The sequence below is a fragment of the Nyctereutes procyonoides genome, unplaced genomic scaffold, assembly GCF_905146905.1.
Source record: "Nyctereutes procyonoides isolate TBG_1078 unplaced genomic scaffold, NYPRO_anot_genome, whole genome shotgun sequence".
Taxonomy (NCBI): Eukaryota; Metazoa; Chordata; class Mammalia; order Carnivora; family Canidae; genus Nyctereutes; species Nyctereutes procyonoides.
Genome location: NW_026575140.1, coordinates 49,823,626 through 49,841,824, shown reverse-complemented (window position 1 = coordinate 49,841,824; position 18,199 = coordinate 49,823,626). Strand labels below are relative to the sequence as shown.

The window sequence follows — 18,199 nt, the reverse complement described above, 5'->3', positions numbered from 1 at the left end:
CCACGAATAGTTCCTACCTGACGGGGAGCAAATCAGAGTTCATCAGTGAGGCGGGAAACACTGTTTCACTAAAGGTGCCAGGGCTTCCCACGGAGTAAGTGGAATTGAACTCTTTTATCTAGTGATGTTAGAGCCCATCTTGTGTTTTAAACAAGTTTCAGCTACAAATTTTTAACAATAGCTTTGTTCTGTTACTACCAACTAGTATTTATAACTTTAATTGAACTTAATTTTTAGAAATTACATATTTTATATTTAAATTATTTAAAAATTTTCAATCCCAGCTTTGTGCAGTGGCAGTATCATAGCCAATGAGGTTTATCTGAGGCGCGATTATTGCTAATTGAAACTTAAAATTTTTCAATCCCAGATAATGTAAGGGAATAATTTGATATGTATTATATCTTATATTTGCAGGATTAGCAGTCTGTTGGCTTATGATAACAGAGGAGAAAGCTCTAGCAGGAAATTCAGTGCGACAGGGAATGTCTCTGTTACTCTGAAACATTTGTTTTCTATCCTAAAGTTGTCTGGGATGCCATCTCACTGCTCTCCGTGGCATGCTTGTTAAGTTCCAGCCATATTAGAGCCACATTAGAGTTTTCTTCTGTACATTCTTTTTTTTTTTTTTTTTTAAGATTTTATTTATTTATTTATGAGAGACCCACAGAGAGAGGCGGAGAGAGAAGCAGGCTCCTGCAGGGAGCCCGATGTAGGACTCGATCCCGGGACTCTGGGATCATGCCCTGAGCCGAAGGCAGATGCTCTAACTGCTGAGCTACCCAGGTTTCCCTCTTCTGTACTTCTTTCTTATTCAGTGCTTTTACACTACTCTAGCACGACCCAGAATCCATTTACAGAACTGAAATTTTCCATGTGTGCCCTCACCTTGACCTGAACCATAGTTTAGTATATTTGCCCTCAGGTTGGCTCAGTTTTGGGTTGGTCAGCCTTGCCATCAGTCTTGTCCTGCCCTAATTGGCTTTTAAGTTTTTACCTTGATGATTTTTCCTCAAAAATCAGAGTTTTATATTTCTCTGGTTGTTTCACTGGGAGTTTAAGAGAGGATGGGGTCAGGACGCCTGGGTCAGTTGAGCGTCTGCCTTTGGCCTAGAGCGTAATCCCGGGGTCCTGGGATCAAGTCCCACAGCAGGCTCCCCACAGGGAGCCTGCTTCTCCCTCTGCCTGTGTCTCTGCTGCTCTCTCTGTGTCTCTCATGAAAATAAATAAATAAAACCTTAAAAAAAAAAAAAAGGAGGGGTTGAATGTGGAAATACAGCACCATCCTTGACCAGAAGAATCTTACCTCTGTTTCTTCATTGCTTGTGTACTTCATTCTGTTTGTGTCAAAATAGGTGGACAGGTTTTCTGAAATTGGGTGGTGTTAGTTTAAGGTCTGGCTTTTATAGAACTGAATAACATTGGATCTGATACCAAATCAGAGGAGAAGCCATTAGACTCTGAGCAGAAGAGTAGTGTCAGATTTTGTTTGTGACAGAATCTTTCAGGCTGCCTGCTCGGTTGAGGCTAGGTTGTAAGGGAGGCCAGTTAGCATGTTAGGTTAATCCTCCCAGTAGCTTGGACTAGACTCTACTAGGGAACATGGGGAGAACTGGTCCGTTTCTGGGTGTATTTTTGAAGGTAAGTTAAACGGGTTATGCTGATGGATTGATTGTGGGGACTCAATGCCAGTTACCAAAGATAACCCAAGTTTTAGCTAGTGGGGTTGCCATTTACTGTGTAGGCATGACTGAAGGAGTGGCAGGTCGGGGGGACAAATTGGGACATGCTGAGTTTCAGATACATATTAGATGTCCAAGTGGAGTTGTAAAGGGGACAGTTAGATGTAGAAATCTGGAGTTTAGGAAACCGATCTGGGTTGGGAATGTAGAATTTGCTGTAGAGAAAAAAGTTTAGAAAGAGATTTTTTTTTTTAAAGGATGTTATTTATTTATTCATGAGAGATACACAGAAAGAAGCAGAGACACAGACAGAGAGAGGGAGAAGCAGGCTCCATGCAGGGAGCCCAGTGTGGAAATTTCTCAGTCCCGGAACTCCAGTATCACGCCCTGGGCTGAAGGCAGGCTCTAAACTGCTGAGCCACCCAGGGATCCCCGAGATTTTTTTTTTTTTTTTTTTTAAGAATCTCATTATAGGGGATCCCTGGGTGGCGCAGCGGTTTGGCGCCTGCCTTTGGCCCAGGGCGCGATCCTGGAGACCCGGGATCGAATCCCACATCGGGCTCCCGGTGCATGGAGCCTGCTTCTCCCTCTGCCTGTGTCTCTGCCTCTCTCTCTTTCTCTCTGTGACTATCATAAATAAATAAATAAAAAATTAAAAAAAAAAAAAAGAATCTCATTATAAGTGAAGAATTTTTAAATTGGTGTGACTTGATTTTGCCCTGGTAGATAATAGAGCTCCAACTAATTTGAAAATCACTTTACTGCTCTATTATCCAATCAAGTTTGAATTAGTAGGAATTACTTGAGATAATCCCAGAGCGATTAGGGCAAATTTATTTCAAGACTCTGTATAGTTCTGCTTAAGTTAATGCCTGATCGTTTCTTGCCTTACCCATCCTCCCCTCTCAACCTCTTACCCAAAGGAGGTCATCATGATTCAGTATGTGAATGTATAGTGTGCTATTTGCTGAGAGAGATTCCAAGCTTGCGAGGTTTGATTATTATTTTTTTTAATATTTTATTTATTCCTTGGAGAGAGAGAGAGAGAACACAAGCAGGGAGGAGTGGCAGGGGGAGAGAGAGAAGCAAACTCTGCTGAGCAGGGAGCCCAATATGGGGCTGGATCCCAGGACCCTGAGATCATGACCTGAGTCGAAGGCAGCCACCCAACCAACTAAACCAACCAGGCTCGGGATCCCTGGGTGGCGCAGCGGTTTGGCGCCTGCCTTTGGCCCAGGGCGTGATCCTGGAGACCCCGGATCGAATCCCGCGTCGGGCTCCCGGTGCATGGAGCCTGCTTCTCCCTCTGCCTGTGTCTCTGCCTCTCTCTCTCTCTCTCTCTCTCTCTCTCTCTCTATCATAAATAAATAAATAAAAATTAAAAAAAAAATAAATCAGCCAGGCTCCTCTGTGAGATTTGATTTTTGACCTGCTATTGCTTCAGGGAACCTTGCATATTATTTCCTCTGAAAAGGAGTTTAATCTTAGAATCATAGGGAAATGAGACAGATAATCATTTTTGTTAGACTTGTGTTCAGAGATTATTGTTGGCAAAAGTTTTCATTCACAATTCTGTTAGCTATTGCTGAAACCATTTCACAGTTCAACTTACTAGCATCCTGTGATGAGAGTGAGTGTGGTTCTTTATAAGTCTTAGTTGAAGCAATGAATACATAGCAGAGATTAGAAGCCAAAAGCCAGTCCTTGTGTTACTATTTGGGATCTAGAATTATAAATAACATGCCAAGTAGTAATTTGATTCTCTGTGTAACATTTTGTTAGAGGTAAGAATTTCTTTTTTACCTTTCAGCATAAATTCCCATCTAATAAAATCTGCCACTATGCACCTAGAATTACTGTGGTACCTGCTAGTGACCTACAATAAAGCAAGTCATGGTTTAGAAGCCACATGCTTCATTTCCAAATACTTGATTACCTTTCACAAGAATTTGTATTCTTCCTTCATTCTGTCATATGTCCTCTTTAAATATGTCAGCGCTAGGACACCTGGGTTGCTCAACAGTTGAGTGTCTGCCTTTGGCTCAGGGCATGATCCTCCCGAAGTTCCGGGACTGAGTCCCACATCGGGCTCCCAGCATGGAGCCTGCTTCTCCCTCTGCCTACGTCTCTGCCTTTTTGTGTGTCTCCCATGAATGAATAAATTAAATCTTTTTAAAAATAATAAATAAGTAAAAAATATGTCAACGTGTTCTTATTCCCCAAAGGTATTGAGAAAGCATGTATTTATGTAAATGTAGTAGTTTGAAGCTGGGAGAGTTTCTGACTGAACTGTCAGACAATAGACTATTTTAGACAGACTTAAAAGGTTGAATAGAATGGAAAGAGCTTTAGACCCAAAAACGCTCCGCCCTTTTGTATCCTTGTTACCCTAGATGTGTCTTTTCACTTGCGGAGCCTTGGTTTCTATATCTGTGAGCATGGAAGCAGTAATACTTTCCTTGCAGGGTTAACTTGACAACTTGTTCTGTATGTGAAGTCCCTAGAGTGTCGCATCAAGGACAGGGAGTGCCCAATAAACGGTAGCAACTCTTGCCTTTGTTGCCTTCCTCACGGTGTGCTATGGGGATTTGACAGCTTTTACTCTTCAGGAAAGTAGTCTCAAATTCAGTTGGTGTAAAGGCATTAGTTTTTAAGTATATTTTGGTAAGATATTTTCTGTTTACTGCCTGAGATACTTAACTCAGTGGCTAAAGTAGGACTTCATTCATTTTGTCTCTTGTATGTTTTTAGTTCACTAGACGTAGTCTAAATGTAGTTCTAATGTAGTCATTTCATTTCTTGGCAACTTCATCGTCTACTGAGTAGGAATTCGTTTATCTGTTTTCTGAAGACTCGAGCATGTTAACAAATACACATAGAGTGCATATAAGTGTTAGATACTCAGACATAGAAATAGATCTCAGCATAAACTGTCTTTTGATCTTGCTATAGAGGACTCTGTTGAAATTTCTTGTTCTTCATTTATCATTATGCACTTCATTTATCAGTACATAAAGCGTTTCAGTTTTTTCATTTGGATTTTTATTTTGCTTTATAATGTACTCATATTTATAGTGCATAGTTTGTTGTTTGACAGACTTGTTTCATGCTATGAGATCCTCCCTAACTGAAACTTTTTTTAATTGACTATGAACTGTTAGGCTTAAGGAGGAAAAAACTTGGACAGGAAGCTGCTGGGATGTCTCTATTAGGGGACCTTTGGATGAATTTCCTTTTGAAACTGTGGACTTTTGAAACTGTGAACTTCTCCAGCCAACCTGCTGAAGGGTTTGAGGGATGTAACTTGTTGACTATGGGGATCAGCACACCTCATTACAGATTTGCCTGAAACAAAAGCAGTTGCGATCACTTCTTGTCAAAATCCAGTTATTCCTTACACTCTAATGTCAGTAGCAGTCATTACAGTGGGTCTCAATGCATGTCACCCAAAGGTGAATGCTGGTTGCACACTCTGCCCTGCCTGGCTCTCCCTCTATATCCACTACTGCGAGCTAATGTGGATACTGCTTCGACAGAGGTTCTGCTCCATAGGTGTCACACTCTTCTAGTGTGACATTTAGCAACTACATCAGTTTCTCTGGATCATGTCCACACCCTCTGCAGAATTGGCGATTATGCATCAAGAGCGATCCTGCCCTCATCTTGCCATTGCCTGGTTGAAGCAGGTGCTACCTTGCTTCCCAGTCCCGAGCACTATGAAAGGGAGAGCAGAGTCAACTGTTGACTGGATTTCAGACAGTAGAGAATGTGTGGGATTGCTTCACTTTTTCAGAGTACTGGTTGGCATTAGAAATAGAAATGTATTAGGGAAACGAGTTATATGTGTCATCCAAGTGTAAGAGAACAGTGAACCTCTTTTATTTTTTCTTCTGCTGAGTTGATACCTCCCTGTCATTTCTTAGGGCTCCAAACCATTTTCTGGGCTACAAAGCCTACTTGCTTTGCCTACTTTGCTAGGCAAAGGGCAGAGTTTATCATTAGTATGGCATCTTGTTTGTTCAGAATGACTAATGGATGCTACATTTGTGGCAAGTGGGTCGTTTGAGGTTATTAGCATTTGAGACTAGCCTTGTGACCCCTATGCTATTGGTGTCGGTCAAAGGTGAATAAAACATTCCCAGTTGTAAAGCGAACTTAGTCATGGTTGGAAAATATACATTTGAAAATTTTCCTGACTTCTTAGTTTTGTCTAGTAATAATAAACCCTCAGAAGGAAAGGACACTGGCAATTACCAGGGTGAGAAATTGTGAAAGTAGGATATGTGAGGGAACCATGGTACTAAAATGATTTGGTGAGGGGTAGTGGAAGAGTAGATACAGCTCTTCCTGATGAACTGTAAAATTCCATAGAATAAAGGAATCAAAGGTAATGATGGGGACAAATAGAATCAAAAACATTGAAAATATGGGATAGGTGGGGCGTGAGTGATTGTTGTAGAGGAGGTTTTCTGATTTCAGGATTTTGAAGGTAAAACAGTGCCCACCGGTGATGGCAATTGTGACTTCACCTTTGGGGAGTTTAATGAGCATGACCTCAAAAGTATTTCAGTTCTAGGATATTCCGTTGATAGAAAAGGCACTGATACATGTGTCAGAGTTGGAAGAATAATGGCAAGGAATAAAGAACCATGTGATAGAATCATTTATGTGTTCTTAGAAGTATCTGAAAAGTCAATCCATAACACCAGAAGAGAAAAAAGGCATCATAGGTAGATTTTGTAAAATTTGAAAAAGGAAGTATTTTTAAAAATACCACAGTTCAGCAATATTCTGGAAGTGGCAGTTGGGAGCAGTAAGGATACAGTCTTTTTTATTTCCTTGTGGATTTGAAGAAGGCATAATATGGGGACCTCTTTTGGAGAGGCCAGTAAGGTGTTTGTTATCCTAGGAAAAAAGCCAGATTTAGTGAGTAGCTAAAGGAATTTGAGTTGGTATTAAGAATTAAGGGAAATCTTACCTTACATTAATGGTATTTCATTTTGTCTGGTGATGGGAACAGGTAAGAAGACAGGCAATTACTATAAGGCAAGATTGATATTGGCCTGGATCAGAATGAGAGATTGAGGTGGGAGGGCAAAACTTTTCAAATATGCAGAGTAAAGGAACTTGGTGTTTGCTGTATCCAGCGCATACTGATGCTTCTGTGGTCCAGATGTCTCCTAGGAACTTGGGATACTCAGATGATTAAGATTGAGTGCTTGTCCTTCAGGAGATTGTAACGCAATGAGCCAGACAGACCCTGATAACCAGGTACATGCCACCCTGCAGTAAGTGCTGCAAGCAGATGTGGACCATGCAAGTGGAATGGTAGAGAGACAGGGTCTGAAGCTTTTCTGTGGAAATCAAGAAGTGCCTCACAGGAGATGTAGCCTTTTGAACTAAATTTCAGAGGATCTATGGGAATTTACTAGGCAAGGAGGGGCAGAAAGGGTGTTCCAGGCAAAGACATGAAATGCTGGGTGTGTTCAGGTAAGTCCAGAGCAGCAACCAGTATAGGAAATGTAGGGGGATTGGAAGAGGTACACACGAGACAGTGAGCTGTGTGCTATAATGCCAGTTGGCAGTTCAATCCTACTTAGGTTAGACAGTCTAGATTTCTGCATTAAATAAAAATAATACTAACATGAGCTGAAATTACTAATTTCACTTTTTTCTCTTAGAGTCACAATTTTAGCAAAGATAAAAGGATCCATAATCTCTTCTTGTCTTTGTTCACATTTTTAATTATAGAGTGTAATTATAGCTTAGAAATATTGGAGTGTTTTACTTCTTTTCACTTTATTATATCCTTACTACTTTTCCAAATTAGTTTTGATTACGACCACCATATTAATTAAGTGAATGTTCCCGTAGAAGAGTAAATGCATAAGATGCTTCCTGTAGTATCATCCCTAGTGATGAAAATGAAAAAGTTGGAAGCATATTAGGCATCTAATATTAGGGGAATGGATTGGTAGATTATAGGTTATCAAATTTTAAGGTAGAATTGAATTTGAGTGACAGATTAAGATGTGGGAATTACAGAAAGAGAGAACCAACCTGAGATTTCAGGTTTCTAAGTGGAATCGTAACACTTTTGCCTCTTTGATGGATTCGGATGCTAGGAGCGTACATGCACTTGCTTTTAACCAATACATATGTAATATATTAAAGAGTATTAGACTAATTTTTAATACATTACCCCTAATTACATTGTAAGTGATCAGTAAGTTGTTCATTACTTTTCTTGCAAAGATATTTATTATAGTTGGTCATCACAATTTGAGGAGCTGTTTCTTTTAATGTTAAATTTGACAAATTATGGTTCATTCCAGCAGCAAATTGCCCGACCCTCACAAGAAGAAAAAGTAGAAGAAAAAGAAGAAGATAAAGCAGAAAAAACAGAAAAAAAAGAAGAAGAAAAGAAAGATGAAGAAGAAAAAGATGAAAAGGAGGATTCTAAGTGAGTTAAATGATTAGATATTAGTCTTATTTTTAAATCATGAGCCTATTGACTCTCAAAGGTATAAAATTTTAGATAAAAGAATGAATGGGGTGTTTTTTTAGTTGTTAAGCCATCAGTTGTTCAAGTGAAACATTTAAACTCCCATCTGGTCAGTGGTTCTGCTCATATGGAACTGTCCTATCTTGGTTTGTACTTTTTTCCTAAAATTTCTATTAATCATTCATTTTTAGTGATGTATGGAGGATGCAAAAGTACATAAGATATGTACTGTTCTGGGCATCCTATCCCTGGGTGGCTCAGTGGTTTAGTGCCTGCCTTTGGCCCAGAGCGCAATCCTAGAGTCCTGGGATCGAGTCCCACGTGGGGCTCCCGGCATGGAGCCTGCTTCTCTCTCCTCCTGTGTCTCTGCCTCTCTCTCTCTCTCGATCTATCATAATAAATAAATGAATGAATGAATGAATGAATGTACTGTTCCCAGGTAGTTGATGATATAGTATGGGGAAGCTAGGCAAGATGCGAGGGCTACTTAAGAAAAAGAAAAAAGCCTGGAAGAAATGAGCAGAACCAGTAAGGGATGCTGGGAGATTAAATAGGGGTTCAGAGTTACTCCTTTCTGGATAGTTTAGAGGACTTTATGTAGGAGCTAGTGGTTAATGTGGAAAGAATAGAAGGAGCAGCCAGCACAAGAGATATGCTGCTCTAAGAACTGGCAGATAATGGTTTTATTAGCCTGGACCATAGGGTGGGTGAAGAAGAAAAATGGAATAAGTATAGCCTTATACTTATTGGTATAGGCTGAAGCTAGGATAGGCTGCATTGTGAGTTGTTTGAGAGTAGGTAGCCATTTAAATGGATGGAATGGTTCCTTTGGCTTTTAAAAAAGATTTATTTATTTATTTTGGAGTTCTTGTGCACAAGCATGCATTAGTAGGGGGAGGGGCAAAGGGAGAAGGAGAATCTCAAGCAGACTCCCTGCTGAGCATGGAGCCTGGTGTGGGGCTTGATCTCAGGGACCTGAGATTATGACCTGAGCTGAAATCCAGAGTCAGACACTTAACCAAATAAGCCACTCAGGTGTTCCTGGATAGAATAGTTTCTTGCCAAAGCTATTTGCTATAATATTCACCCACAAGCAGCATAGAATGGATGGTTTGGAGATGTAAGGCTGGGAGGCTATTACAGGAGAGTGGTTGGAGGTACCGAGGCAGTGAATAAGGACAATGGTAGTAGAAATTGAGATGGTGGAATTAGTAGGAGCACTACTACTGAGATGAAATAACCAAACCTTGGCGTGCTATCACATACAGGAGGTAAAGAAAAGGGGAAAACCTAAAGATGATTCCAAACTCCTAAATGTGAGTGAATATTGATTACGGTGGTACTGTTAAAGACGAGTATCTAGAACACGGAGTGGAGCAGGAGGCAGAGTAGTTGACAAGCATGTTTTTGGACATGTTGAGTTTCCATTGATACAGAATCCAGATGTATTGATGGAGATTTCCAGCAGGTGGTTGGGCAGACAAGTCTGGTTCTTAGGAGATGTGAGGTGTGACTCTAAAGATAGAGTGGGAGTCACCCTAGTGGAATGGATGTTGAATGGAGTAACCTCACAGAGCCTTAATAAGGCCAGGATGAGCCTTGGGAAATCCGTACATGAAAGGGTGAGAAGAAGGAGGCATTCCCCAGACAGAGAGCCAGAGTACCAATAGGGATATCAGGAAAGCATGAGGTCCTAGAAGTTAAGTTGAGAAGGATAAAAAGAATTGTCCTTGGGTCTGTTGCCCCAGGAAGTTCTGTGTGACAAGAATTGAGAGAACATCCTTTGATTTTGCAGTTTGTAAGTCATTGGTGACTACTAGGGCAATGAGAAGTGGAGAAAGAGGGCTGCATGGGTAACTTCAAGGGCAGTTCAGGACCGAAGAGGGAAAACTCTTGAACTTTTTTTTTTTTTTATTTGGGATAAGCTTGGTAAGCTACAACAGGTCTTTGCTTGCAGTGCATAGAATTTGAAAAAAAAATCAACATCTCCCATTAAGCAAGAACAATTGAGTCTTTGAGTATTGCCACCTGTCCATTCATTTGCAGAAATGTACGGTGAGGACCTTGTTTTTAAATCTAACAACCCTGGGAGATATGTAGTACAGAGAATAGTCTTCCAATCTAACATGGAACACTATTGCTACTAATAGTAATGACCCTTTATTTGTTGATCCAGTTTTTCCTAAGTGGCTGAGGGAGGTTTAGCCCTAGTAATAGAAAGCACATGAGATGTGTACTGTGCCCCAGGCCCTGTGCTGAGCATTTTATATAAATTAGCTCCTTTAATCACTGCAATAGCTCTGTGAAACATACCATTATTATCCTCCTTTATAGGTGAGTAAAACAGAGACCTGTGGAGGGGAAGTTACTTGTCCATGGTCATCACACAACTCTGGTACCAACCTGAGCAGCCTGGCTCCAGAGCCTTCTCCATGATAACCGGTGGGCCGCACTGCCCCGTTGGCACGTAATTAGCATTGGAGATGGTTGAAACTATTGAGCCTGGTTTAATGAAACAATATTGTAGTTATTACTATAGAAAAGGCATCTATTTCAGCCCCTTCATTTCACAGAGGAGAAAACTTACCATGGAGCAAAGGCAAGAAATCCAGGACTCCCCACTTCTTGGTGTACCCCCACTGCCTCTGGATTGCAGGTCTGGGGGCTTTTCTTCTGCCATCCATTACTTCCTCATAGGGTGTTCTCATATGTAATAAGGGGACTTGAAATGTGTTTACATTTTGAGTCCATTAATGAATAAAACAGACCTTTGTGAAGTATCTTAATTTGAGCCCATTGAAACCCTTTAAAATGGGGGCATGACAATGTGTTTCATAAATTTTGTTCTCAGTAACTGAGAGATTGAGTAGTCTTATTTAGTATCATGTCCATAATCTTCTTAGAGGCATGTATAGTTCTAAATTGCACAAGATTTTTGTCTGCTCTTGTTTCCAGAGAGAACACCAAGGAAAAGGACAAGACGGAAGGTACAGCAGAAGAAACGGAAGAGAGAGAACAGGCCACGCCTCGGGGACGAAAGACCGCCAACAGTCAGGGCCGCAGAAAGGGCCGGATCACCAGGTCCATGACCAACGAAGCTGCGGCGGCCAGTGCTGCAGCCGCTGCAGCTACCGAGGAGCCCCCGCCGCCTCTGCCACCGCCACCAGAGCCCAGTGAGTGGGCAGGATGGGAGTGGACAGGCCAGAATTTTGTGCGGGATTTTGTTGTGGTATCAGGGTAGAGCAGGAGGGTCCTTGGATGTTGACAACCTAGACATAATCTGAAAGTGTGGCCTTTACACTTTTTTTAAAGACTATTTATTTATGTATGTATGTATGTATGTATGTATGTATTTATTTATTTACTTATTTATGAGAGAGACAGACAGACAGACAGACAGACATAGGCAGAGTGAGAAGCAGGCTCCATGCAGGAAGCCCGATGTGGGACTCGATCCTTGAGATTCTGGGGGTATCATGCTCTGAGCCAAAGGCAGACACTCAACTGCTGAGCCACCCAGGTGTCCCTACACTTATTTACTTACTTACTTTTTTTTTTTTAAAGTTTTCTTTTAATCACCTGGTGCTCATCATGACAAGTACACTCCTTAATCCCCATCACCTGTTTCAGTCCATACAAATTTTAGGATTGTTTGCTCTAGTTCTATGAAAATTGCTGTTGGTATTTTGATAGGGATTGCATTGAATGGGTGGATTGGTTTGGGCAGTATAGGCATTTTAACAATATTCTTCTAATCTGTGAGCATGGAGTGTTTCTCCATTTCTTTGTGTTGTCTTGAATTTCATCAGTGTTTTATAGTTTTCAGAGTACAGATCTTTTACCCTTTGATTAGGTTTATTCCTAGGTATCTTTATTTTTGGTGCAGTTGTAAATGGGATTGTTTTCTTATTTTCTCTTTCTGCTGTTTCATTATTGGTGTATAGAAATGCAACAGATTTCTGTATGTTGATTTTTGTATGCTGCAACTTGGCTAAATTTGTTTATCAGTTCAAGCAGTCTTTTGAGTTTTCTGTATATAGTATCATGTCATTTGCAGATAGTGAAAGTTTTACGTATTCATGGCCTTTAAAGTTTTTAAACTTTAATATCAAGATCTGCCCCAATCTTGCTATCTATACACCCGTTTTTCTTTTTACTTAGTTGTAATCTTAGTGTACATGCCACTTTGATGTTTTAACTTGACATATATTATATAAATATATGCTAGTTTCTAAGTGATCTTCATTTTTATTTTTTGTTGGCTGTGAAATGTTGCCCTCATGTTCCCTGAGGCACAATTTTTTTTTAAAAGATTTTATTTATTTATTCATGAGAGACACATAGAGAGAGGCAGAGACATAGGCAGAGGGAGAAGCAGACTCCATGCAGGGAGCCCAGTGTGGGTCTCCATCCTGGGACTCTGGGATCATGCCGTGAGCCGAAGGTAGACACTCAACCGCTGAGCCACTCTGGCATCCCATGATTTCTTGAACTATTCCCTGTTGTGAACGATTAGGCTGTCCTCTGCCCCCTTGTCTTTAAACTAATACAGATAGCACTGTAAGGACAAAACAAATCTTAATTCACGTAACATTATCTTTCTGTTAAATTATTTTTTATAGGAATAAATTCTTAGCTAAGGGAATACTAGGTCTAAGGGTCCAAGCATTTTTCTCTTTCACTGAGTATTGTCTCTTTAGTTTATAGAGGGATCATGTTAACGATGTTTGTATTAATTGACTCAGTGGTACCAGTTTTACCATAACATGAAGCATAAAGAAGTTAGGTTCTAGGGATGGCAAGAAGGATGCAAGGAAAATAACTAGACAAGCACGTGGGGGCAGGTCATGATGGACCGTTTGAATTGTATCCTGCTTTGCTTATAAAGTGGGAGCTTACAGAGGTTTTTAAGTAGAGGAACACTGTAAACAGATTGGTGCTTTATTTTTTTAAGATTTTTTATTTATTTATTCATGAGAGACACACACACACAGAGAGAGGCAGAGACATAGAGGGAGAAGCAGGCTCCATGCAGGGAGCCTGATGTGGGACTTGATCCTGGGTCTCCAGGATCAGGCCCTGGGCTGAAGGCAGCGCTAAACTGCTGAGCCACCTGGATTGCCCCACATTGGTGCTTTAGAAAGTGAACTAGTGACAATGTGGAGGTCAGGTTGGAAAGAGTAAGGGATGGAGGCAGAGAGACCAGCTAGAAGGGCGTCACTCTGCATGCCATGGCCCAGGCAAGAGGAGGGTGGATTCAGGAGATTAGTACTGACACACATCATTGGATGTCAGTAGTAAATGGAAGGATTAAAAAATTGGTCTGAGGAGACTGTTAATTCGAGTGACTGGGTGGGTGATAGTACTATTAATTGAGAATATGGCAGGACTTTATTTCATGCCTAGTAGTCTTAATTTTCATTCTAATGTAGAAGAAAAAATGATCCATCTGTGTTTACTAGGTATCAGGCACTGAAGATGAGCATAGGGCCTCCAGGAGTGAGGACAAGATGGGGAATTCAAAGAGCAAGAAAGCACCGTATCTGGATAGGAAGAGGGAGGGTTGTTTCTTCCCTTGACACTTCAGGAGAGGAGAGATGGAACTTGAATATGTGGGAACACACTGAGTGAAGTGGGACTTCATAGAAAATAAACTAATGGTGTTCAAACATGTAGACATGGGTCGAACTTCAAAGAACATTAAGAAAGATCCGAACACTGAGAGGCCCTAACTATTCCCCCTTAATAGGTTGGGGAGAGCCTGCCACCATCCTCTCCATCATTTCTTTCACCTACTGCTTCAGAAAGACTTTATGTCAAATAAACAGGTCGGTGCCATATAATCTGTGAATGAGCTTAATTTTTCCCTGCCTTACTGGGTTCTCTCTCTTTATTTCAGTTTCCACAGAGCCTGTAGAAACCTCTCGATGGACAGAAGAAGAAATGGAAGTCGCTAAAAAAGGCAAGTGATAGTACTTTAGGTTCTTCGGGGTTTTGGTTGGATTGGGTTGGGTTTTTCAGGGTTATTACTAATAACTCAGATGGAACTAATTTTTTTTTTAATTAAAAAAAGAACGTTCTTTGGTGGTAAATAGAATTTGGAGATAGACTTGAATTCTTTCTGATGGAATGGTCCCCTCTCAGGTAACCCCGCTGTGCCTTGCTTAAGAGGCCCATTTTTGAGGGATTTAATATTCTCTGCACAGTTTTTTTTTAAATGTCATTTTGTTAGAAAGCAAGTGGACTATTTTTACTTTCCCAGAATAGCTGTGATTAAATGTTTTGGAGGGTATTTTAATATAAACAGTCTATATTTTCTATTACTTAAAAGTTGGAATGTTAATAGTGTGGTACATATCTTCTTGGTTTATATTTGGTAAGGCGTTTGGCTGTAAACTGGTAAGAAATTGCACTGCGATTCAGAGATGAGGGCATGAACTTTGGAGCTAGACAAAGGTTTGAACTTCGTCTTTTCCCACTCATCAGTATGTGGCTCTGATCTTACTCTGCAACATTATGAATCTTGTGTTTTTCTGTTGTTGCTTATTAACATAGTGTAATTCGAAATTGAAGTAAAATTTCTAATAGGATAAGTAATTGGTTTATAATAAAAAATCATTTGTGTTTTATTTTTTATTTTTTTAAAGATTTTTAAAATTTATTTTATTATTTTATTTTATTTTATTTTATTTTTTATTTATGATAGTCACAGAGAGAGAGAGAGAGGCAGAGACACAGGCAGAGGGAGAAGCAGGCTCCATGCACCGGGAGCCCGACGTGGGATTCGATCCCGGGTCTCCAGGATCGCGCCCTGGGCCAAAGACAGGCGCCAAACCGCTGCACCACCCAGGGATCCCCTCATTTGTGTTTTAAATGAAATAATTTTGAGAAAGATTAGCCAGCTTTTTTGGGAGTTAAGTATGTCCTTATAGTTCTAAACAGAAATTATTGTAGGGGCACCTGGGTGACTCAGTCAGTTGAGTGTGTCTGCCTTCGGCTCAGGTCATGGCTGAGCCCCACGTCTGAGTGGGGAGTCTGCTTCTCACTCCTGCTGCTTGTGCTCTCTCACTCTCAAATAAATAAATAAAATCTTACAAAAAATATTGTAAATAAATTGACCTTTTAGCGATATATTTCAGATTTATTTTCTGTTTAATAGTTAATGAATGATACATTTGAGAGTCCTATAAACCAACTTTACCAAAAATATGGCAGTTCAACATGTTCTTTGTTCAAAATATTTTTGTTTGATTTTATTTGCCATGATTAGCAAGTTTGTGATTTGTCATGATTACATGTATAACTTTTTAAAAGACTCACATTTAAGAAAAAATTCACATTTATTCTCATCTAATTATCAGAATGTCATAGTAGAGTAAGTAGATATTAGCTACATCATAGTGTGATCTTTTTCAGGCAGATAAGACCTTCATAGGACTATTTAGTTTCCACTCTTCTCACCTCTGTTCATGTGTCAGAAGGATTTGGAAGTGACCTTCTAATTGTTATTGTTAAGGAAAGCTACTCACATTAACCTTGAAAAACTCATTTTTTCTATAAATTGTTAAATTTGTACTAGAAACTCCTGCTCGGATACATCGGAGCAGATATCTAAAGTATATCCCTGTCTGTATAGCTCTCTGTGTTTATGTGCATTTATATACCCATATTCCTTGCACATTGGTGTGTGTATGTATATATGTTACTGATTAAAAAGTGTTGGATTGCATAGATTTCTGTGATGCATTATATTACTACAGGTTTTTTCCTTTTTTTTTTTTTAAACTGGTTAATTTTTTTGAGGGCATTTCTTGATTGTGAATGGATTGAAGACATGCTGTTTATAAATGTAGTCCTATATATCTTTATTTTGTGTTAATTATGTGATTATCTTATTAGCTTTATATTGATATACTGTTTCCAAAGACTTAGAAGTATCTAATCACTCAGTTTTACAAGTGTTTGAGTTGTTACCGTGGGTCCAACATTGTCCTAGCTCTCTGGGAGATATGTAACATGGATAAAGTTGAGCCCTCCCATTAATGAGCAGGTTTTAAATTTGGGTGGCAAAATAGAGCGGTCAGTCAATTGCCTGTCAATGCATATTTAAGTATTAAAATTTATCAATAATTGAAAACACATTTTTTAGTGTTAATGATTGTGAATATTGTAGTTAACTTGATTTTACTATTTCTCTTGTTTGCTTTATCACATGTTGTTCAATTTATGGTCTGTTTTTCAAATATAGGTCTTGTAGAACATGGTCGTAACTGGGCAGCAATTGCCAAAATGGTGGGAACTAAAAGTGAAGCGCAATGTAAAAACTTCTATTTTAACTATAAAAGGCGACACAATCTTGACAACCTTTTACAGCAGCATAAACAGAAAGTGAGTATATCAGAGGTAGTGAACCTTTATTCATTTTTACTGATAGTTTTTATTTTGTTTTGTTTTTGAGCTTCAAATACTGGTTTTGAGAGAAACGTTTCTATACCTTGTATTTTTATTTATATGCTAGTGCCTTGGCACAAGTTGACTTCTTCTCTGATTACTGCCCAAGGAGCAAAATTCGTGTTAGTAGTAATGACAGTTCATACTTTTGAATCACCATAGATTAGATTTGAAAACTATAAACATTTTGGAGTTTGAATTGAAACGTTTAGTTGGAGTTCTGTTGACCGTGTTGAATGAATTAATAATGGCATATTAAAAGCATTTTCTTAAAAAGAGTCCCTGAGGTAAATATTAAAAACCAGAAAGTATAAATTGTTGAAAATTCCTTAAGAGGAGGTTCCAATGTTTTCAATGTCCACTGAGCTCTTTGAGGATTCCATGAGATCAAAACTGTTTTTGTTTTAAAATATTAATAAAAATATTAAGATGTTGCTTTTTCCCCCCACTGTGTTAGATTTGCCTGGTTAGTGTCAAAGGAGTGGTGAGAAAAAAATGCTGATGCCTTAGCATGAATCATGGCAGGGCACCACTGTGCTAAATAAATACTCCACGTATTCTTCATATCTAGGCATTTGCCGTTTAACAACAAATATGCCAATTTCACTTGTCCTTGGTGAAGCAATAAAAATTAGTTTTATTAAATCTTGACCCTTGAGTACATAGGTGTGATAAAATGAAAAGTGTGCATAAAGCCCTTCTGCTCCATACCAAAGTATGCTGGACCTGTCAAAGGAAAGTTCTTTTGTAGTTGTTTGACTTCCAAGCTGAACTAGCCTCCCTTTTTTAATAGAGTGTCAGCTTTATTTGGAAGAATAACAGAAAAACTATGATTTTGCAGACTTGGATCCTTGGCAGACATTTTCATGAAAATGAGTGAGATTGTCTTTCAAAGAAAGCAAGCAGAAGTATTTGTTGCCACTTTTAAATTTTGAGTTTTTAAGCAAAAATTAGTATTTTGGAAAATTTGTCCATCACCGTAAGCTTAATATCTTCCTAATACTCAAAGACTTTTCTGATGAGATCAGTGGTAATAATAGTTAATGTGATATTTTGATATATAGTGAAATGTATGCAAATTTGAAATATCTATGTAACTCTGTAATTTCCAAATGACCAATTTGTGATGTCACAATGGATATCATGTATGGATGGATAAAAGATGTATAGAATATTTTTAATACACCAAAGTTCAAGATAGATGGATTTTAATAGAGTACAAAAAATTTATTGATATGGCTTCAGATTTCATATTGCAGTTACCATGTAAGAGATGACTACTTGCTGAGTTTTGGTATAATATCAAAGAATAATATCCATGTTCATTTGAAAAGACTGTTAAAATATGCTTTCCTTTTCAACTACATATCTCTGTGAGGCCAGACTTTATATTTTTTTGTAGTAGGCTCCACACCTAATGTGGGGCTTGAACTCACAATCCTGAGATTAAGTCACATGCTCTACTGACTAAGCCAGCAAGGCGCTCCCAGACTTTTTTTTAATGTATATATGTCAGCCAAAACAGTATTATGAAAAAATTAAAATTAAAAACAAAAACAAA

General features: G+C 39.1%; 1 protein-coding gene and 1 non-coding gene across 13 annotated transcripts in view; both read left to right on the top strand.

The window, feature by feature from the left end:
- NCOR1 (nuclear receptor corepressor 1) overlaps window positions 1-18,199 on the top strand; it is a 151,565-nt gene that overhangs the window by 75,338 nt on the left and 58,028 nt on the right. For 8 of the 12 annotated variants that reach the window (XM_055305354.1, XM_055305357.1, XM_055305356.1 and 5 more), the window contains 4 exons: window positions 8,018-8,145; window positions 11,143-11,360; window positions 14,087-14,149; window positions 16,436-16,575. In XM_055305354.1, coding sequence (XP_055161329.1) covers window positions 8,018-8,145; window positions 11,143-11,360; window positions 14,087-14,149; window positions 16,436-16,575 — 549 coding nt within the window. The remainder of the gene's footprint in view (window positions 1-8,017; window positions 8,146-11,142; window positions 11,361-14,086; window positions 14,150-16,435; window positions 16,576-18,199) is intronic. The other 4 variants (XM_055305361.1, XM_055305363.1, XM_055305360.1 and 1 more) reach the window with 1 other exon arrangement.
- Window positions 283-427, top strand: LOC129498005 (U4 spliceosomal RNA). The gene has a single exon (XR_008662045.1). It is a non-coding gene; the product is annotated as a U4 spliceosomal RNA (small nuclear RNA).